At 45.7% G+C, this 22,873-nt stretch overlaps 4 protein-coding genes across 6 annotated transcripts in view; 2 read left to right on the top strand and 2 right to left on the bottom strand.

The window, feature by feature from the left end:
- LOC147639932 (uncharacterized) overlaps window positions 1-22,873 on the top strand; it is a 77,883-nt gene that overhangs the window by 29,171 nt on the left and 25,839 nt on the right. For all 3 annotated transcript variants that reach the window (XM_086775460.1, XM_086775468.1, XM_086775474.1), the window contains 4 exons: window positions 6,851-7,036; window positions 7,163-7,224; window positions 19,882-19,972; window positions 20,232-20,340. In XM_086775460.1, the coding sequence (XP_086631586.1) occupies window positions 6,851-7,036; window positions 7,163-7,224; window positions 19,882-19,972; window positions 20,232-20,340 (448 nt within the window). The remainder of the gene's footprint in view (window positions 1-6,850; window positions 7,037-7,162; window positions 7,225-19,881; window positions 19,973-20,231; window positions 20,341-22,873) is intronic.
- LOC147639935 (uncharacterized) lies at window positions 2,642-3,250 on the bottom strand (the record flags this gene model as incomplete). The annotated part of the gene is made up of 1 exon (XM_086781758.1): window positions 2,642-3,250. A coding segment is annotated over one exon (609 nt), but the record flags the coding sequence as incomplete, so codon positions are not given.
- On the bottom strand, window positions 3,190-3,883 carry LOC147639934 (uncharacterized). The gene has a single exon (XM_086822725.1). It carries the CDS (start codon window positions 3,881-3,883, stop codon window positions 3,263-3,265), a length of 621 nt encoding a protein of 206 aa, XP_086678851.1. The 3' UTR covers window positions 3,190-3,262.
- LOC147639933 (uncharacterized) lies at window positions 14,555-17,556 on the top strand. The gene has a single exon (XM_086822718.1). The coding sequence runs from the start codon at window positions 14,804-14,806 to the stop codon at window positions 16,928-16,930; it is 2,127 nt and encodes a 708-aa protein (XP_086678844.1). The 5' UTR covers window positions 14,555-14,803; the 3' UTR covers window positions 16,931-17,556.

Here is a 22,873-nt window from a genome sequence, read left to right as displayed (position 1 = left end):
GGAGCGATTTTGCATGACACTGCGGATCACTGATGCATGGCAGCATGAGGCTCTCTCCCGCTCTCAGGACAGTCTTAGTTTTTCTCGGTCGGATCGCCGGCAGGGAGGGACTAATCTATCATGGATTGATCGCTTCTATGTGGGCGATAGGTTTGGGGAGCGTGGGGGCTCCGTTGGCATTCTCGCTGGCACCTCTTTTTTAGACCATGTGCCAGTTATTTTGACACTTGAGGAGAGCACACGGGAGACCAGCTTGCAGTTGAGGATCCCAGAGAGGGTACTTACAGATCCTAGTCTTTCTGAGGACATTGAGAGGATATGGCATGATAGCCAGAGCTCTGACCAGGATGTAGCAGGCCAGTGTGCCCAGGGACTCATCGAGCTCAGCTGTTTTTTGCATGCTGTAGCCTTGACACGGCTGGGAGAGACACGAGAGCGGGAGTGTCGTTTGAGACGTAGCCTTGCTTCGCTCCAGCGCCTTCAGGAGCAGCAGCCTACATGTGAGTGGGAGGTGTCCCAGCTGAGCCAGGCACGCCAGGAGGTTAGAGAGGCAGAGGAGCAGAGACATGAGTTCTATTATCATCGCCAGGCCTCTCAGTGGACGCATCTTGGTGATAGAGTGACTGGGGAGTTCTTTGAGATTATTGGACCCCGCCATGCTCGAGTAGGAGTACGCGAGCTCAGGCGGCAGGACGGATCGTTAGCCACTGAGCCCGGGGAGATCAGAGCCATTGCCACTGAGTTCTATAGAGTCCTGCTTTCAGCGGAGCCAGCCACGGAGCCACGGAATGCTTGTAGACAGACTGTGTGGGCCCATGTGCAGAGGAGGGTCACAGATCGTATGCGCATAGTTCTGGGTGAGCCTCTTTCAGAGGTTGAGCTTGCTGAGGCTTTGAGGGTCCTTCCGCGCCATAGTTGCCCTGGGGAGGACGGATTGACGCCTGCCTTTTTTATGCGCTATTGGGACCTTTTGGGGCCAGGCTTCCGCAGGGGCTTTCAGTATGTTTTGGACACTGGGGTGATGCCATAGAGCGTTTCAGAGGGCTTGATCTTTCTTATCCCCAAGGGGGAGGGAGTGTCAGATGATATTCGGCATTGGAGACCTATTACGATCCTCAATACTGTCTACAAGGTCTTAGCAAAGGCCTTGAGTTTGAGGATCCAGCCCTTCCTTGGGGAGTTGATTCATGCTACCCAGACAGGATTCGTCAAGGAGCGCAGTATCCTTGACAACATTTTCACTCTCTGGGAGGCGACGGCCCGAGCTAGATTTCTCGGTGAGGACCTGGTCGTGATGCTTCTCGATTCTGAGAAGGCATACGATAGAGTCGATTGGGGTTTCTTAGAGGGCACTATGCTTCGCCTGGGCTTTGAGCCAGTTTGGATTCGAGGAGTGGCGGCTCTATATTCCACAGCTCGTAGCCAGGTGGTGCTGATGGTAGGAGGACAGGGGCCGAGTTTTGAGTTGACCAGATGAGTCCGTCAGGGGTGTCCTCTCGCCCCGTTTCTTTTTCTCTTCTTTGCTGAGGCTATGAGCATGTATCTGACGGTAGAGGAGGTTGGTTTGAGAGGACTCCAGCTCCCAGTCCGGGGTGAGGACCTGCTCGATGCTGAGTTTGCTAATGACACGGGATTGTTTTTGCATGGCCAGGAGGCCAATCTTCAGAGGGCAGAGCAGTCGCTACAGGTTTTTGGTGCAGCTTCGGGAGCATTGATCAATTGGCGCAAGATAGTGGCCTTTTGGATCAGTAGCGCTCCCACTCCGGCATGGAGCCCAGACCCGGGTTTTAGATGGATTCCTCCTGGCACAGCAGTGCAGTATTTGGGATGCTAGATTGGACTAGATTTGTCACCTGAGCAGCAGATTGCCCCGCTTCTTCTAAGCATTCGGAAGAAGCTTTTGTATTGGAGTACAGGCCGGCTATCCTTGGCTGGGAGGGTGTTGGTGACAAATCAGGTGCTTTTAGTGACCGTGTGGTACATCACGTCTTGCTGGATCTTCTCGAGCTCTTGCATCAGCCAGGTACAGAGGCTGATCAGGAACTTTCTTTGGTCTGGGCGGGATGGTCAGCTAGCCCGGGCTAAGGTTGCTTGGGCAGTTATTACTCTTCCGTTGGCCTAGGGGGGCTTGGGCATTAGAGATCCAGTTGATCAGAGTAGAGCCTTATTGGGGAAGCTTATTGTTCGGGGGCTGCTTCCAGGCGCTGAGCCTTGGAAGGAACTTCTTTTTCAGCTAGGGCTCCCCTAGCAGGGGGCACTTGGGCACCAGAGATACGATGGATCTTCATAGAGATGAGGAGGACAGGCCTCAGTAGAGGATGGGAGGACAGATTTGCCTTGAGCATCCTGCGAGCTTGGGAGTTGCTGAGACCGGGACTTTCTTAGAGACCTCCTACTTGTGATGAGGAGCGGGCCAGACAGCCGCTCATCTAGAGCCCAGCGGTACGAGAGCAGGGTCATATGCTTGGATCTCGGCCTCGTCTAGCCTGGGGACCATTGGCGGCAGGCCCAGCACGCAGTTTTGGAGACTGGGAGGCCTTCTGCAGTCTCCCAGAGGAGATCCAAGTGGAGAGGTTGAGTCACTTCAAAGGGGGGCTGATTATGAGTTATGACATTCAGGAGGCACTCACTGAGGAGTGGTTCACGCCAGGTATCTCCCATACTCAGTACACTCCACCTCATCCTGTGATCTCCGGGTCAAACACATCTCCTCCACATCTCTCTCTCTCAACATCTCCTCTGAAGTGTCAAAGAAGGAGGTCTGGTACTGAGCCGTTTGAGCATTAAAGTCCCCAAGTATGATAACATCTCCCTCCCTGGAGAACTCCCATATGTCCTTATCTAGAATCATATATGGAGATTGCCCCTTGGGCGCTGCATAATGAGATGTGCTGGGTGGAAAGTAACATATAGCAATGTATAGGGGTCTACCCTCATCTGCCCTCACTCTGACCCACATGTACCTCGCTCTCTCATCACGGCGCATAACATGGATGAGTGGCTGAAGCTCCTCTCTAAAAAGAATTGCAACTCCTCCGGATCCGCGACCACCATGCTTCGAACGGGCCTCCTGTCTACAAGTCGTCTCCCATCTGTATCCCGCCACTCTGGGTAATGTGCTGCCTGGGGCCTGATGTGTCTCCGAGTAGAAGATGATGTCCCTATCTCTGAAGCTGTCCTCAAAGGCCCCCACATCCAGTCTCAATGCTCCATTGCAGTTCCATACTGCAAGTCTCAAACTGGTCCCATAGGTCTCGCACCGTCAGGTGGTGCGTCTCTCTAGTATCACCACTCTGCCTCCTCTGTAAAATGCTAGCTTCCCTTTTTCTCTGGCTGCCCTAATCTCCGGCATGCACTCCCTCATATATGCTAGCCGTGCCAAGGTGAGGTCATCTCCTAAAAAGATGCCCGTTTTCTTAAGGGCGGAACACTTGGCCAAGAAATCCTTCTTGGCCTCCAAGGTGGGAAAGCGTAAAATGAGAGCTCTCTCCTTCGAGCTCTCTCCTCCATTCTTGTCTTTCTTGCCCACTCTCCAAGCCCCCGTGTGTGTAGGCCTCGAAATGCCCATGCGTGTGTATAAATCTTTGGCTTCCTCCTCTACATTGTCACTGTCCTTAAGCCCCGTGATCCGCACATGAAGTTCCCTTGTCTTTCTTCTTTGTTCCTCCTCAATGGTTAGATTGATAATCTTCGAGGTAGATGTGCTTTCGGCCTCCTTGTTCTTACCTTTCTTGACCACTTCTATCCATTTCTCCGCTTTATCTACTTGCTTTTGCGTCTTCGTGAGCACCTCCACCCATGAGGAGGTCTCAGGGGCTTTCTTTTCTTCTCCCTCTTGAAGTGTTCTCACTTGGGCCTTGATGATGTTCAGCTCCTCCATCATGACGGGCTGAATTTCACCTTCCTCGAGCTTATGTTTAGCACGTGCCTCTTCTATCTCTATCTTGAGATTTGCAGTCTTTGCATCTTGGGCTGCTATCCGCGCTTCAAGCTTCTTGACTTTGTCAAGAAGGCTCTGGTTGACCATATTAATTGCATTGTCCGTCTCTTTCTTGTGTTGTTGGATGGCTGCCTTGATCAGGTCTTCAATGTCAATCCTCTCCATCTTGTCTTGGGCTGTAAAAGGCTGGTTTCGGGTTAAAAATTAATCAACCCTTGGCCATAGGAAGAGCTCTGTGCTTGTCTGCAGCGCTTCCCACAGAGAGAGAGAGGCCAGAGGGGGCTGTTGCGAAGAGAGAGAAAGATAAGCAGCAGGCGGGGGAGAGAGAGAGAGAGAAAGAGAGTTATGTTGCTGCCTTGGGGGCCATAGCAAGGGTAATTGGGGAAAGGGGAGCGCAGAGGTGAAGATAAGCGAAATGCAGGCGGGCGGACAGGGAGACGAGGTGAACAGAGAGACGGGCACACGCAAGAGAGAGAGGGAGGCGAGGCGAACGGTGAAGACAGGCGAAATGCAGGCGAAAAGGCGAACAGAGAGACGGGCACACGCAAGAGAGAGAGGGAGGCGAGGCGAACGGTGAAGACAGGCGGGGAGAGAGAGAGAGAGAGAGAGAGAGAGAGAGAGAGAGAGAGAGAGAGAGAGAGAGAGAGAGAGAGAGAGAGAGAGAGAGAGAAATGAAATGAAATGTTATATTAACGTCTTCAAAAGGCCATAATGACCTATGAGACCAAAAGTTACATCATGGTGGATCTGATACAATGTCTGGATAAAAAACCCCAAAAAATGAAAAATAAAGATGATACTACTGGCACCTAGAAAATGAAACTGGAACTGGAAGGTACACTATGGAGGTACCTCCATCTGAGAGAGAGAGAGAGAGAGAGAGAGAGAGAGAGAGAGAGAGAGAGAGAGAGATTTTATTAACGTCTTCCAAAAGACCGAACTCGGCCTATGAGACAAATCGGAGTACCTGTATGGGGTATCCTCTGTCATCCCAACAAAATGAAAAAGTACTGAATAAAAAAGCTGAATCTGGGTGTGCAGGGGATGGAGCTCTATTACTAGGAGAATGCAAAGCTATATGCATGGAGTATACAATCATGATATGCAACCTAGCTAGCTCCATCCTGGGGGTATAAAATGGTATACATCAGTGAGGGGGACAGAGTGAGAGAGTGTGTTGGGTATGAGTCTCTTGAGAGATTCGAGAGGGGGAGACTCAAGAGAGAGAGATTGAGAGTGCTCACTGGATGCTTCTGTTGCCTACAGCCTCTGGTGGCTGTATCAAATAGCCCAAAGCCTGCCGCCTGCACAAGAGAGAGAGAAGATGGAGAGTCAACCCAGTATTGGGTCCCAATTACCCACTAAAGGGCCCCCCTTGCAAGCAGGAGTATTTGCTTGTCTTTCTTTGGAGAACTTTTTACAATGAGTATGAAAGATGACTGAGGACTGCCCAACGCAAGTACGAAGTAGACCGAACGCAGGCTGAACCTGAACCATATGCTGTCCAAGCTCCCTTGAATAACTTTTCAATGACCACTATGCAAACTGAGAACTGAGGGATGCACAAATGTTGGCTGAATGCTGAAGAGGATCTTCGCGGAGGCCTTGGGACCGTAGCACAGTAAAGTGCTGAATCCTAGTTGTATGCGCAGGGGCCAGAGGCTCTTTTACTGCTTCTAGACTGATTTGTAATGAATGATTTTTGCTGTGCACTTGGCGCTTGCTTATATATGGATTTTAGCTGTTGGTCGGTTTGCTACTGCTGTCGGCCTTTTTATTGGACAAATAATATGCTATTTAATAGCATTCAATGCTGCGCATATTATCAATGATGTCCTTTATGCTGGTTGACTATAGTGCTGGCCGACTGATGCTTTTGCAAGTCTTTGTGCTGGCCGACTGCTGATTGGAGGCATCTACAGGCAGCCGATTGGCTGCCCATGCCATCCATGATGCTTGATGATGGTTGACATGCTTATGCTTGGTGGCATAGGGTTTTTAGACCCATATGCAAGATTTGCCCATTATGGGGTGCCTTATGGGATGGCCCATGTGCATATGCCCCTATAATGCTTGCTAATGCAATACCTAAGGCTAGGGTTGACCTCCACATGTACCTATCTAATGAATTCTCCAAGTGGGCAAGAGGACCGACACATGCAGACGCTTGATGGCTTTGGAGACTGACCTACGTAGCTCGTGCCGGACTGGGGCTCACAATGGAGCCACGACATACGACAAAATATTCCTAAAAAGGTAATACTACTGTAGAAATGTTGCACTGATGTAGAGCCTGTGTGTCACATAGCACTCTAAGGCAGGGTGCATGTGACATGGGTAATAACAGAGAGCAACCTATGGGTCCCATGCTTTCTACATTTTAGGAAGTGATATAGTTATTTTCCTTCAATTCTTTCGTTCTGCACCTTCGTTAAGGCTCTATTGATGTTGAAAGAATCAATGCCTTGTGGTTCTAGATCATTCATTAGGCTAAAAGGTAGAAGTGTTTGAGGTGCCTATTGCCCCTTCCGATTTCCAAAGCTCCTCCACCTCTTTGTGTCCCTTAGAGACTGTCGTCAAAGTGCTTATCGCAGGTGTGCTTTGGTGTAAAATACGGAGGCCGATGGTCCCATGACTATTTAGCCTTAATTTCTGTTCCAGTCTCCTTAACCTGTACGTACATACCTAGGTATGTGCATGCATATATATATATATATATATATATATATATATATATATATATATATATATATATATATATTTATATACATATATATGTTAGTTTGTATGCATGCATGCATGCATGTACAGTGAGAAATGGCTTTTTCAATGCCAAAAATTTTCTCTGGTAGCATTAATGGCATGGTTCAAATAATGCTTGCAAAACAATGTCATATTTTGCATGGGCAGATACTGAGAGGCTTTGGGAAAGGTATTGTAAGAACCATCTTCAAGAAGATATTATACCTGTTTCTTCTGCCTCTGCATATCCGCTATACGATATTTGGGATGTCGACCATGGACCACCCCCCACGTCGTGGAAGTCTCTATATGTTGCAACCTATTTGCAGCAGCTTGCAGATCGTCAGAATGGAGGTAATTCTCCAGGAACTTTGCCTTCCATTTGTTGCTGTTTATACCAAGGAAACTCTGAATATTTGTTCTGTTGTATGAGTCCAGCTATTGAATGTTTGTTTCTAATGAAGTATCAATGTGTTGAAGGTGACAATGAAACGTTCATGGCTGAGGTTTCTCAAAAGGGTCAACATGCCTATTGTCACTCGGTATGGACTTGCCATTACTTGACCCAATGTTTTGTCATGTTGTAACATAGTAGTTAAAAATCACAAGTATTACTGTTTCAAAGCAGGCAAAGTTACTAGAGGTGACCTTTGGCCACTATACATTGTTAGGATATGGTTTTATCCTAACATGCTCCCAGCCAAAATGACTCTATATAGAGACCACTTTCTCACGGTGATAGAGGAGGGGTTTATTTAGATGCCAGGATACTTGGGGAGTCACCTATCACATGCATTGAAGATTTCTATGGGTCAGCTCCATTTTTCATCACAAAAGTTGCATGTAGAGAAGGGCTAAGAGGTGGATCTCAGGAGCTTAATGAGCTTCCAATATGCATGGTATGCAGTACATAGGAGCTGCAGTTAGAAGGAACACAATCTACTCCATTGGTCAGCATCTTATGAGATTCAAGGGTGCTATCATAGTTTGTCAGGGAGGGGTTGGGTCCTCTACAGAGAGTCAGCAAGTATGAGGAAGATATGTGTGGTTCTCTATGTGTATGGGGAGTGACTCTTGAAAGGGCACAGTTGCAAACAGGAAGACATACATACTCTTGTAACATTAGAGATGGCATTTGGCATGGATGCAAAAAAAAACATACATACATTATGTATGTATGTATATATATTATATATATGCATATATGTATATATTGTGTATATATACATATCTTTATATTTATATATATTTATACATATACATACCTATGTGTGTTTGTGTGTTTGTGTGTGTGTGTGTGTGCGTACATGCTAGCACGTAAGGCCACATTGCTTATTGACTTTGTCCGTCAAATGCAGCCCTTGACAAAGATGTTGGCAACCATGTGTGCACACATGAAAGTAGATGCTTATGGTCACTGGGTTTTGGATCACTCGGATGTCATTTTTGGTCATATTACTGGGCGCATACCAGGTTGCCCTTATGCCACTTCCTTGATTACAGCTTGGCAGCAAATCTTATGTTTCATCCATTGGTCAGGTAGACCTCCACATACAGGGAACTCACTCTGATCCCAAAGCATTCATTGGAGTCGAGCCTTTCCTCAACCTTTAGCGCTGGATCACCCAAGAAAGGCTTATCATCTATTGACTTTGGGAGTACGTATGGTACAGGATGTGGTTGATGAGCATGGTATGGTTCTCTCTTTCCCTAGGGCCACCAAGCAATGGCATCTGGGCATGTATCATAGGCCAATATGGCGTGCCATAGCTGAACTTCTGGCTCCACTTCAGCCAGTACCCCCTCTTGAGGAGGAGGATTCATTACAGGATTGGCATTTTGATCGTCAGCAATCGGGTTATGCCTCATTCCCATTCCATCTCCTCATTGCTTCCTCCAAGACCTACCGTTTGCTCATTCATCAGCCTTGGATAGTGGAACATGGGAACATGCTATGGCACTTGGATAAGCCTTTGCCCTGGTGGAAATCGACTTTAAAAAAGGTGTGGAAGTCAAAGTTGCCACTTAAGCAGCGGGTCTTTTTTGGTGATGCATTACGGGCGCACTACCGGTTGGCACTCTATTGGCCCAAAGGCGTATTGCTCCAGCTTTATGTCGGTGTTGCCGCCTTATGCCCGAGGCTGTACCTCACTTGTTGTGGAGTTGCTTGCATTCCCGCGATTTTCTTCACCATTTGACAGCATTGCTGCGGTATAGATTCCCTTGACAGCACTTTGGGTGCCTTTTTTGGATTTTTGGCTGATTGTCCCCAGCTTCATCGGGGTATGATGATTTCTTCGCATGGGTGCGCTTCTGGGCTCTTTGGACCATCTACTCCACCAGAAATCATCTCCAGTTTTCTGGTGATGTTGTTCATCCCTTCCCCTATTTCTGTGCTGCCCTATTCCGGTCTCTTCGAGATTGCTTTGATTTTGACGAGCTTTCTCTCCAGTAATTTGAAGAATTTTCAAAGTTTTTCTAGTTCGTTCTCATAGTTCCACCCGCTTCAGGTGACTATGACTGTACAATTTACTATTTAATATAAATAGTGGTTTCACAAATAAAAAAGGGTGTTTGTGTGTGTGTGTGCGCTAGCATGCGACCTGCTCATCTCTGCTCACCTGCGATCTGCTCGATTGCTGGTCTGCTTGCCTGCGAGCTGCGTGACTCTCCTGCACGTCTTGCGACCTACACGTCTTCTTCTTCAGATGCAACCTACATGTCAGACCTGTGACTTCTATCCTGCACGTCTACTTCTTGCAAACCCTTTGATTTTTGTCTTTCCTTTCTCTTCTTTGTACATGAGTGTGTGAGTGTGTGTGTGAGGAAGGGTCTGTGTAGCCAGCCTGTGTACAGCTGTGTGTGTGTGTGTGTGTGTGTGTGTGTCTATGTTTGCTGGTCAGGGCTTTCTTCATGGAGCATGTGAAGACTTTTCAAAGAGGCGACCTTAAGCTTCGCCAGGTTTTGTTTGATGATGCACTTGCTCGCTGTGTGAATCCGGAATTACAGCCTTTTGCTGTCATCTTGCAAGAAGGGTTTTCTGAAATTCAGCAAGCTTGGGATGAGCCAGAGCCGGCTTTTCGTGTTTCTATCCCAGGACAGGTCTTGTATGCTCCAGTAATGAGTTTGGCACAGAAAGCGGTTGTGTTGTTCTTTCCAAGCCTCATGCCTGATGCGGGGGGATGTTGCACTGTGGATTAAGTCTTTGCTTAAAGGATGCTTTGTTACAGGCTATTACAAAGTTGCTCGTGGTTTTTATGAGGTCATTTTTAGTGAGCCACATAACAAGCAAATGCTTTTGGAGAAATCTCCCTTGTTTTATGGTTGCTAGTTGGTGCATGTTTTTCCTTCAATGCCAACCAAGGATGAGCAAAATCTTATCAGGCACAAATGCCCGGTTTGGGTGGAGGTGTTGGGACTTGCCTTTGTATTGCAGATCTGCATTACCGTTCTTAGCCGAAGCACCGGGGAAAGTTGTATGTCCACCTCGTTCGAATGGCAATGTCAATCGTTTTTTTGTGTTGTGGGACAGAGATAAACCCACTCCTCCCCATGGTGCGTTTCAGATCGATATGCCTGGTATGCCATCTCAAGAGGTCTTTTTAAACTCAAATGGGGAAATTTTGCAGACTCCTACTTTGAGTGTGGAAAGTTTGGTCACATGCAATCTGATTGTCCCCAAGTTTTGTTAAAGCCTCCACCTGCTGCCGTCCAGCTGGTAGACCCTCCTCTTTCGGGGCCCTCATGTGCCACTGCCTTGCAAGAGGTTCTTGTTGGTTAATAAAAGTTATCTCAAGCATCAGTGCTTCCAGTTCATGGTACATGGACTCATTGATCGCCTTGTTTTGCATGTTTCTGTTGATGCCGACTAGGGATGGGATCGTTTTTCCATGGGCATGCAAGATATTATCTGAGACTATGGCAAATGCTACATGGGAGGCTTATGAACTCGGGTGGCTAGTGCTAGGTCTCAACTACAACAGCTTACAGATCTTAGTCAGCAACGTGCCCTTTTTGTTCCTGAACAATCCTGCCTTCAATCCACACATCATTGCTTGGCTAACAATGATAAACGTAAACTCCACAAATGGCAAGTCCGTTCTCGTCATAAAGCATTGCAGGAAAATGGCTGCTCCTCTAAGGCTTTTGTCAAAAGCCTCCACACTTCCCGACATATGCATTCCCTTCATAGAGTGCAACGGCATGATGGGACTTGGACTTACAATATGCAGCAGCTTGATGGTGTTGTCCAACAGTATTTTTCTGATTTTTTTGCTGCTCCTAGACCCTCCACCTCATATGAAATTGCAGCACGTGATGTGTTCTTACGCCGAGTGCATCCTATTCTCTCCGCGGATGAGGAAAATTTGTTAGGGATGCCATTTACTGATGAGGAGTTGACAGCTGCCTTGGCCCGATTGGGTCGCTTCAAATCCCCATGATGGGATGGGCTTACAGTTGAGTTCTTTGCTGAGTTTTGGGATGATATGAGCCTTGTTTTATTGCGCATGATTAACGATGCTTGGCTTTCTGGTGTGATGCCTCTCTCATGGAAAAAGGGTTTGCTGCATTTGCTCCCTAAAAAACCGTTGTGTGAATGTCTATCGGATTGGCGTCTGATACTCTGATGCCAGTGGTTTATAAGTTGGTTTCTAAGATGCTGGTTCTCCGGTTGTCCCACATTTTATATGCTAGTTTGCACCTTTCCCAGTATGGTTTTGTGCCTCGTAGGCAGATTCTTGATAATATTGCTAATACTTACATTGGGATAGAGTATGCCAAATACACTGGTTAGGATGTTCTTATCATGCAAGTAGACATTGAGAAAGCTTTTGATACCATTCGATGGGATTTCATTGCAGCTGTTCTCGCCCAGTTGGGCTTCGGTCGTCGCATGCAACATGTGATGCATTGGCTCTATGAGGATGGCTCTGCCCGCCGCTGCCTGTTGGCTGATTCTCTCTCTTCCTCTTGGACATTGGGCTGCTCCGTCCGGCAAGGTTGTCCTCTCAGTGCCTTGCTATATGCTCTCGCCACTCATCCGTTACTACTATAAATGGATGCTTTGGTTTCGGAGTAGCACTTGCATGGCATTGCTATTCTTGGGGGACGCCTTTTGTTAGCCAGGCTTATGGTGATGACTTTGTTTTCTTCTTGCGTAATTCTCAATCAGATCTTCAGCAGCTTATGCAAGCCCTTGATCTGTATGGTTTGGCGGCGGGGTTAAAAGTTAACTTTGCAAAATCAAAACTCCTGCCTTTGCATGAGCATGACTGGCATCGTTTCTTGTGGCCGGGCCTCTTGCTTCCTCTTGATCATATGGTGTGGCATTTGGGGCCCATTTGTTGGCACATTTCTTTGGCACAGGAGAGACAGTGGGTGCTTCAAAAGCTTTGCCATAAGCTAGACTACTGGGAACTTTCCACTTGGCCACTTCATGTTCACCTTCAGGTTGTGGAGTCCATCATTATGGCTTATGTTCAATTTCATCTGCCGCTCATTCCTTGGTCCTCTTCGGACATTCAACAGTTTATGTCCAGAGCGATAGAATGTCTTTGGCGTACCAAAACTGACCGTAAGGCGGTGCGTCTTCTCAAATGCAGTTATGTTTGCACGCCAAAGATGCATGGGGGCTTGAACATTCTCAACATACATGTTCATGTGCTTGCTCGCAAGGTCATGCTCTTGCCTGCTTTCTTGGAACAACGTCAGCCCTGGATACTCATGCTTTCTCATTTGTTTGCCTCTCTCAAGCCAAGAGCATTTGGGCATTGGACACCAGCTATCCTGGATGTTAGTTTCGGGCATTTTCAAGGCCGCAATCGTGGCTGTCCTTTTTCTACCCGTTTGATTTCCGATTGGCAACAGCTTTTGCCACATTTATCTTTGTCTGGCTGCCCTCCGGATCTGGGCAACTCGCTTCGTCAGCAGAGTCTACACTGGAGTCGGGTTTTTTATTTCCTTTTGGCACTTTTTCAGCCTCATAAGGCTTATTTTTTGCATCGCTTGGGCATTTCTCTAGTGGATGATGTAGTGGATGACAGTGGCTGCACACTGTCTTTTCCACAGGCCGAGACACAGTTTCATCTGGGCATGCATCACTAGCCTATATGGCATGCTATTGCTGAATTGCTATAGCCTTTCCAGCTAGTGCCTCGCCTGTTTTCTCTTCTTCCATTGCTTGATTGGAAGTTTGATCGGGGGCTACCAGGTTATTCCACTTTATCTTTTGCCGATATGTTTGCCAAAAAAGTCTACCGTCTTCTTCTTCCGCAACCATGGATTCAGGAGCATGGCAATCGTTTTTGGCATTTGGATAGGCCGCTTGGGTGGTGGAAAACATGTCTTCATTGTATTGGAAAAGTAAGCTTCCCCTCAAGCAACGGGTCTTTCTGTGGCGATGTCTAGTGGGGGCACCCTTCCAGTAGGTGTCCTTATGGCTGCCTAGCGTATTGTCTCCTCGGTTTGCCCTACTTGTTCGCATCCGCATGAGACGGTTCTGCATCTTCTCTAGGCTTGTCCTACCGCTCAAGATTTGCTGGCTCGTTTGACAACTCTTCTCCATGCGCGATTTCCCAGCCTTTCCTTTGGCAGGCACTTTTGGCTTTTTGGTAGATATCCCTCTACCCCCGATTATGCTCTCTTTTTTTCGTGGTGCCGTTATTGGGCCTTATGGAGTTTATACCATGCCCGCAACACTTAGTTGTTTGGGCACACTTGGTGGATGTCTTTGCCTTTTTCAGATTTTCCTTGCTCCAGTCTCTCCAAGATGCCCACTTTCTTGGAGACCTTTCCATGAGTTTGAAGTGTTTTATCACTGTTTCTAGTTTTTCATAGCAGTTGCTCCATGTTGGGGCAGCTATGAATGTACATTGCATTTATATTGAAACAGTGGTTTTCACAACAAAAAAAAAAGTGTGTGCGTGTGTGTGTGTGTACACATACATGGATTCAACAACATGGCAATCACTTATGGCATCTAAACAAGCTTCAAAGGTGGTGGCTTGATGTGCTCTCACGTATTTGGAAAAGTAATCTCTTCTAAGCAAAAGGTCTTTCTATGGAGATTTGTGGTGGGAGCATTGTCGATCGGGGTTTTCTTAGCCCGTAGGCGCATTGCATCGCCAGATTGTAGAAGATGCTCTTGAACACAGGAAACAATCCCCCACATGCTATGGTTTTGCCCCTCTGCTCGTCGGTTCCTCGACGATCTCTCGACACGTTTACGCATCAGATTTCCAGGTCGAAGATTCGGTCGAGACTTCTGGCTATTTTTCACAGTTTCACCACCATACTAGATTATACACCCTTCCTTACTTGGATGAGATGTAGGGCTCTATGGACTATCTACACGGCCCGGAATCATCTTATCTTTCATACTGCTGATTTCTCTTCCTTCACTTACTTCAGGAGATCTCTTCTTCTCTCTCTTCAAGATTGCCATGGTCTTGGAGAGCTTCCTTACAATCAGTTAGAGGTGTTTTATCACTATTTCTAAGTAGTGTGTGTCTTGCAGTGAGACATACTCCTTTGTACATTTAATTAATAAACAGAATAGTGCTTTCACAAAAAAAAGTGTGTGTGTATACCATAGTTTTTTTCATACCCGTATGTTTCAGGAAACATACGTTTGCAAACGTTGAAAAAAAAAAGCGTATGGTATTCATAACATACTTTGCCGAGCGTATGTAAAAAAATTGACGACTAGGTTTAGGTGGAGAAATATTTGCCGTCGCTTCCGAGTCCCAACTCGTCGCTGCAGCCCGTCGCGCCCGAGTCCCAACTGGTCGCTTGGTGCCACACTGCCAAAACGTGCAGGGCTGACTCTTGAGGGCCCAATGCCCATGCCGCAACGGCCAACCTGCTATTGTTTTTGTCAAACATGCTGATGTCGTGACAGTGTGATTGCAGCGCCCACGCCGCCCAGCGTTCTTAGTGCTCACTGTTCAGTGCTCTGTGGTTAAACTCAGGAGTCAGGAGTCAACAGTGAGCAAAGTTGCAAACAACACTCTCAGAGCCAGAACTTGTGTGCTTTGTGCACTGCACTGCAGTGAGTCAGACTTCAGTGACAGCTCTGCATTGTGCAGTGACCACTGACACTTGTATTGCAAGACTCAAGTCATGGGGAGAAGAAAGAGATGCGAGTGGGACTATGTGACTGTGGTGAATAAACTCCCACGCGGTATGTGCACGATGAGGTGCAATTATTGTGCACATGAATGGGATGGCGGTCCTTCCCGCATTAGAGCACACATTTTGGGCTTGAAAGGTTATGGTGTTGACAGATGCAAATGTCCTCCTCCCGATGTACAAGAAGCTGTCCAGCGGTTGCATGTTGGAATGGATGCAAATCCACGAGGTGCAAATGTGGACACTGAGGTTGCTGACTTAAATGAGTCTGTTGAGGCTTCAACAGGTGCAAATGATGCAGGTGTGTCTAATGTGGGCTCTTCTTCCAAGAAGAGAAGAGTTAGTGGCACTGGCACTAGCACTGGCACTCTTACCCAAGCTTGGGCTTTGCAGGCAAGAAAGAATGCAGACATGGCTGTACGTAGATTCTTTTATGCAGAGGATATCCCGCATTTCAAAGTGAAATCTATCTATTTCCAAGACATGTGCAGAGCAGTGGGGGAGGTGGGGCCTAGCTATAAGCCCCCGAGTTATCATGCATTGCGGGGAAGGCAGTTGGTTGCAGAAGTACAGTGCATTGATAAGGATCTTTATGGTGTGCGAGAGAAATGGAAGAAGTATGGATGTACAATTGCATGCGATGGTTGGTCAGATAATAGGCGAAGACCTATTATCAATGTCATGGCTACTTCCATACATGGCACTGTGTTTTTGAAATCTGTTGACACTAGTGGCCAATATAAATCAGGAGAGTACATTTTTGGTATTTTGAAAGATGTTATTTTGGATGTGGGACCAGAAAATGTGGTTCAAGTATGCATGGATAATGCGGCTAATTGCATTGCTGCTGGCCAAAGAATTGAGCAAGAATGGCCTTCTATTTTCTTCACTAGATGCACATGCCATTGTTTAGACTTGCTCTTTGAAGACATTGGCAAAATAGGCTGGATTGCACCCATTTTGGAGAAAGGCATAAAGATTGTGAGCTTTATCACAAAGAGACCGACTATCTTGGCTCTGTTTAGAAAGTACAGTCAAAAGGAGTTGTTGAAGCCTGCTACCACTAGATTTGCATACATGTATATTGTGTTGGCTAATCTATTGGATGATAGAGTGTACAATGGTTTGCGGAGATTGGTTGTTGGTCCTGAATGGCAAAGACTTAAGGCTACTCGTACAAATGTGGGTCAAGAGATTGCTAACATAATTTTGGGTCCTATGTTTTGGGAGAATGCCAAGTTAATTGTCAAGATTTGTGGTCCTATCTTGAAGATATTGCGATTAGCTGATAGAGAAGGTGCAACAATGGGGCTGATTTACGAGCTTACTGATCGCATGGTGGAGAAGATCGAAGCCCTTGAAAATGTGGAGGAAGCAAGACTTAATGACATTAAGAGTCTGTGCATTGATCGATGGGATATGATGCATTCACCGTTGCATGCCACAGGTTTTGTTTTGCATCCTCTTTGGCGTGGCAAGAACCAAGAGAGTGATGAAGAAGTGAATAATGGATGGATGGAGGTAGTGCTACGGTATGCAAAGTATGATTTGGATATGCAAGGGGTGATCATTGATGAGCTTGATATTTATAAATCAGAGGGTGGCTCTTTTTCCCATGCCATTGCAAAGGATGAAAAGCGCATGCATTATCCTGTGAAATGGTGGGAAACCTTTGGTGCTAGCACCCCCAAATTGCAACAGCTTGCTATTCGAGTTCTTTCCCAAGGGAGTTGTGCATCCCCATGTGAAAGAAATTGGAGTACTTTTTCTCTTATACACACAAAGAGAAGGAATAGGTTGAAGCCCTCACATACAGAAAAGCTAGTATACATTCATACTAACTTAAGACTTGTGTCAAAGATAAAGGAGAGGGGCTATGAGAAGATGGAGGTGACCTTGGCAATGATTAATAAAGAAAAGGATGATGAAAGGCTGATTACTTTTCAAGAGCAACAAGAGGAAGAGGAAGAGATACATGCTAATGATGCCATTGTTGATAGTGGGGATCATGCAGGCACTAGCTCTATTGATGATGATGAGCATGATGACCAGCTTTGTGATTCTTCTCAGGAAGAAGGGCAAGATGATGAAGATGAAGATGCTGAGCTAGAGACTTAACTTTTGACATACTAATAAGTTAATAACTATGGTCCTATGATGATTGATCTATTGCTAGGCTTTTTCATGTACTTATTGGCAGCGAGTCTTGGCCCTTCAACATTCGAGTTTACTTTTCTATAATGGGCTGCTTACATATGAGTGAGATGTTGCTGGTCAGTGCATATATCATGTTGTCGGCCTGTTTTAAATGCCCACGACTGAAGAAAAACAGCATTAATTGCTGCACTTTTCACATGTATGCTGGCCGACTGCTGTTGGGTGACCACTATGCTGGCCAACTGCTCTTTATGTGGGCTGACCTGATGTTTAGGTGCTCTATAATCCTTAGCATCATGCCAAGGCAAAGCCCATGCAATGGGCTGGCCCATGTTCTCTTGCCTTTATTTAATGCTTCTAAATGCTCTTTCATGCATCTACAATTACTGGATTGACTCCTACATGCAGTATCCTTAGGTGACTTAATGCTTCTATTCTCTTCAAGTGGGTTAAGGGATTGAGCTTGACACCTATGGCTGGGAGAATGACCTACGTAGCTTGTGATTCGCACCGGGGCTCACAATGGGGCCACGGCATATGACAGATAATCCTAAAAAGGGTATTAATATTGTATGATGCTACATAAAATGCTGAGCCAGTGTGTCACATAGTGCCACAGTGCAAGGTGCATGTGACAATATACATACATATGTGTATATACATAAATATGCACCTGTGTATATGTATATATATGTGATGATATATCCTGATGGTTCAGATGAATCTGCTTTCTCATAGAATACTTGAGGACCTGACTGGGTGAGAGCTAGGCAATTGAACTTCAGGTTATGTAAGTGATGGATGATACACTTGTACCTATAGGCTGTCCATCCCGAATCAAATGGTCCCTTCCCCCCCTGCCAATGATAGAGCAGACCACCAATATGATTTGCAATCATTTTAGTTGCCAATTTATAGATAATTCGCATTAACGTGATTGGTCTCCAATCATCAAAGGATTGTCCCAATGCCTTTTTAGGTACCAAAGTCACAAGGCCTTCTTTCCAAGAGTCAGGCATACATCTTGTTTCCCATGCAACATGAATCATGTTTAAGATCGGAAGTTTGAGCTCATCTCAAAAGGCAACAAAAAATTCAACCGTCAAACCACCCAACCAGATGACTTCCAACGTCCCATACCATATAACGCATGTGTGAGCTCTTCCTCAATAAAGGGAAGATCGTGCCCATAGTTGTTTCCGTATGGTGTACAACGCCATATCGTACGGAATACCGTATGGTACGATACCGTATGGACTCGTACGGTTTTTTCTGGGGAAAAAATAATTGTTTTTCTCGGTTTTTTTCCAAAATGTTTTCCCAAAAAAATAAAATAAAATTGGGGGGGGGGGGGTAATGGTCTTGTTTTTGCTTGTCTATGGCTATTTGAGCTTCCTCTGTACTATGATGCTTCCCTCCTTTTTAAAATACTCCATATGTCAAAATTGGAAATACCTTAGTTCATAAGTATTTTTTTAAAACACCGTATTTTATCATACGATAAGAAATTTTTTCATATCATACCGTATTTTCCCGTATAATATCGTATCGTACAGTATTGTACTTGACAACTATGATCATGCCTCAAAGCAAATTCATTGTCGTACCAGATGAGTTTGATCGAGGAGAATGAGGTGGCGAAGGTGAGAGGAGTGCCTAGGGAAAGGACTCATTCGCCCGAGTTTCTCACCGTTCGCTTCTCTAGTTTTGCTAGTTAAGAAGAAAGATGGTTCTTATCGAATGTGTATTGATTACAGAGCCTTAAATAAACTTTCTATAAAACATCGATATCCCAGGGGTGGTATAGGTAGCCCGCCCGAAAGCAGTGAGAAGATCCGCCCTAAGACGATGCGTGCCTCCAAGGAGCCCAGTCAGGACTCGAACTAAGTACCCCCGTGTTCTGAGTGAGTGCATCAAACCTCTAGGCTACACCTTCTTCGGTCAAACCAAATGGATGGTCTCTGTATGTGCTGAGCAACATCGGCAAAAAGTTTCAGTCCCAAAGGTTGCGCTCCATTGATTAATTGGAATTCCCTCATGGATAGGAAGCAGAAAACATAAACATTTTCTTTTCTAAGCTCTATGTTTTCATGGCATGGATAACACCTACCAGCTCCGTATTAGTTCAATGCATACCCTTTTAACTTTTGGCTCGTGTGCAATAGCATGCCCATTCTCGTGCAAGATAGCTCCCAGTATATATTTGCTGGCGTTGAAATCCACTTGAAATGGCCTGTGTGTCATAGCCAACACTAGCACTGATAAGGCAGCCTGCTCCAACTATTAGAAACCTTTCGAAAGTCTTCTTTGTGGCTTGCAGCTTTCGTTTCCTGGTCGTCACTCCTACACAACGCTAATTAATGGTGTTGGAGTGTTGTCAACATGTCCTTTTGAAGCTTGGGCATGTTTGATGAATGTAGAAGTCCCAAGCATCTTTGGGAGTTAAACCGATCCACAGTAGTGGTCTAAGAAATACGATTAGGGCCAATATGTAGCTCAAATACGAAACATCCATCAAAAACTTCTGCTTGTTTATTCCTTCAAGAGATTCAGCACTTTTTCCAAGTGCTCTAAGGACTCTGTTGGGGTTTTGGACAAAACCAAGATTTGGTCGTGGAAGACAAACACATTCTTTACAATCAAGGTTGTATAACCTGCATCATCATATTGTTAAATGAAGCAGACATGCTGGTTAGCTCAGATGGCATCACATGAATCTCATAATGACCTCTCTTTGTCTTGGAAGCCTTTTAGTGAATGTCCTTGTCAAGTTTGACTAAGAACTGTTTGTAGGAGCAATTGAAGCTTCTAGTAAGCTCCACATTATCAACTAATCATACAATGCTGAACTTAACCAATTGCGTGCTTTCGTTTTTCTTCTTTGAATGACCTGTTTTCTTTTTGATATTAAGGTACGCCCAATTTTTTGGGAGTGGGTAGTAAATGGTGATGTGGGCTTTTTTATCACATACATATCCTCCTTCAAGAATATCTTAAAGCTGAGTAAGTCTTTTTGGCAAACCTTTATTCATGTTTTTATGTAATTGAAATTTAAAGTATAAGGCATGACAAACACACAAACACATGCATGTACGCAGGCACTAACAAAGGGAAAATTCCATCTTATTTATGGAAAAGGCTGTTTGTAATGGCTTCAAAATAAATTTGAATCATTAAAAAAAAAGTTTTGTTCTTTGTAAAGGTTTGTACAGGAAAGCAATAATCTGTCTCTTTCTTTCAATTTGTGTTATGAGGAGCTCAGGTTTGTTGAAGCTACCATTAGGGAAGCTTTCAAAAGACGGTGTCTTACCCTCTTCGAAGCTTGGAGATCTTCTTGACTTGCTTCCACTGTTACAATTTCTTGATGTCAGGTGATGTGTGGTCGAGGTTTGTTTTAGAAACTCAAAGCAACAAATTTTAATGTGAGATGCCAAATGTGAGAAATTTAATGTGGTGGTTTATGCATGAAGCTGGGCATGTCTTTCTCCTAAGACCTGCAGTTACTCTTGGGTGCCGCACAACAGGTGGTCTATGCAAAGCTCAATGCTTTACAGCTTTGTGTTGAGATTCTTATGAAGTTAAAATGGCACTTTGATTCTTTGTAATTTGAGGGGGTAAACCTTTCATGTTGATGTATCTCTGTGAGGAGAATCTGTAACAATATGGTAAGACTATAAGGGAAAAGTGGCCACCTTTATGAAGAGCATAACGTGTGCCCACCTAGAATGGCTGCTGGTAGTTTATTAATCTTTCTATGCAATGCACACATCCTTCAATGCCCAACAGCATCAAAAATCTTGTCATGTCAGACAACGTGCATGGTCTTCCTTGTGGATTAGAGCTCCGCCATGCTCAATCAAGACATATGAAAGGAGTACCATGTCCCCTTGGGGGGGGGGTGTAAGTTTGTTTAGAAAGGGCCACACTGGGGGCTGTGATGCCAAATGCAGGGTCCCAGTGGAACTCGCGGGGCCCGGGGGACTAGGGCCTTTGGTACACTTGTTGATACCATCAATGCATATTAAAACATTTAAACATGGCCACAGCCTTAGCACATATCCATCATCACTTTGCATAAAACATAAAGCTGGACAAAACATCCACAAATGCTGAAAATGGAACTTGCACATGTGACACCGCATAGAGGCTTGAATGGCCGACCCCCCCCTTGGAGTATTTTATTACCCATGGAGAATAATATCATGTACAAGCTTTGAGGGCCTTACTCTCCCCATGGGAGATGCTGGATTATCCATATACAAATGCCATAACACAGCCCAACACGAGGCAACCAAGCCGGAACATAGGCCGTACAAATGCCGAGCCAACAATATAATCCATATACCTCCGTGTGGGTACTGATTCTTCCCCAAAAACTACGGGTCTTCATGCAATAGAGCCGGTACAGCAAGTACAACTCTCCATTCAGCCGGTACAACAAGTACAATGGCTGGTATAACAAGTACAGTGGTTGGTACAGCCGGTACAGTGGCTAGTACAGCAAGTACAGTGGCTGGTACAATCGGTACGGTAACCGGTACAGCAAGTACAAATGTTGGTACAGTAGGTACAAGGGCTTCAGTATTTCTTCGCGATGGAAGCCTCCAAAACAGTCCCCAACAGCCGGTATTCTTCATGGGCAGCCTTCAAGAGAGAGAAATGAAATGAAATGAAATGATATATTAACGTCTCTAAGAGGCCATAATGGCCTATGAGACCAAAACTGAGAGTACATCTGAAGTTGGCGTCTCATCAAAGAGAACAACTAAATGAGACTAAAAAGTACAATAAACTGATTGTCCTCCTACAGTTATAAGAACAGAACTGTAAGACTCTGAGATGATACTGAGTAGAAAATACTGAAAAGTGTATATCAGGTAGATCCATGTATGCTGATCAGTTGAAGTGTTGCCCTCTCCTTAGATCAAGTATCTCCGCCATGGGGCTGTCTAGAATGGAGAGGTTGTAGAAGTGAGGTAGGCGGCTCCGATGCCGAGCAATAATGGCTCTGATCTGGCGATGGTGAGGATGCCGTGGTCGGGATCTTGGTGGGCGTGGCCGACGAGCACGACATAAGATAACTGCTCTATCAGTGGTGACTCCTTGGGAGCGTGGTCGGTGCCCTGATGGCCCAATGGAGGATGTATCAGGAGGTGTGTGGGCTGGGTTGCTCGTGCTAGTGCCGAAGAAATCTGTCAAGGTCCTCTGTCTAGGTACATCATGGCTCGGCCTCCTGTCTGCCAAGAGGGTCTCTCTGTGTCTCCTGAGCTCAAGTAGAAACAATCCCAGGCATCTTTGATCCTCAAACTCCATGACCCTGCGTAACGGCCCAAAACCCTCTCGGAAGAGGCAGTGAGAGAGAGAAAGAGAGTAGCCATCATTAGGGCAGCCTGTAACGGTGGTAGAGGCTAGTATGCAGCAAGAGAACCTCTATTAATGCTCCACTTTATAGATTTGGGCCTCCCATGAGCTAAAATGGCAAGAGAAGGCTACAATGACAAGTGGAGAGCCACACAATAGGTGAAGTGACAAGTGTGAGACCACTTGTCTCACTTTGATCCACTTTCTGACAAGTGTCAAGCCACTCGTCTCACTTTGGTCCACTTTCTTGCCACATGTCCCAATCTAAGAGATGGGTTCTCCCATAATCTTTACCTCTAAAAATATCCCAACTAGTAGACATTCGGTCATAGGCACTTTGCCAACTCTTTGTATCCGCTCAATTCCAGATGTAATGACATGAACAGAATTTCCATCGGAGTCGGTTCCAAATATTTAGACATCCTGGAGTCCACCAGACCCCTTTCATACTGGCAAATGTCCACGCTGGTGACATCCTCCCCAACTTCTTGAAAGTTGTCCGCAACTTTAAGCTTCAAGACATATATTCAAGATATTATCATG

This window comes from Cibotium barometz, chromosome 3, assembly GCF_041138505.1.
Source record: "Cibotium barometz isolate CiBa-2024 chromosome 3, ASM4113850v1, whole genome shotgun sequence".
Taxonomy (NCBI): Eukaryota; Viridiplantae; Streptophyta; class Polypodiopsida; order Cyatheales; family Cibotiaceae; genus Cibotium; species Cibotium barometz.
Note: the sequence above shows the minus strand (reverse complement) of the source record. Positions and strands in the feature narration are given on the sequence as shown.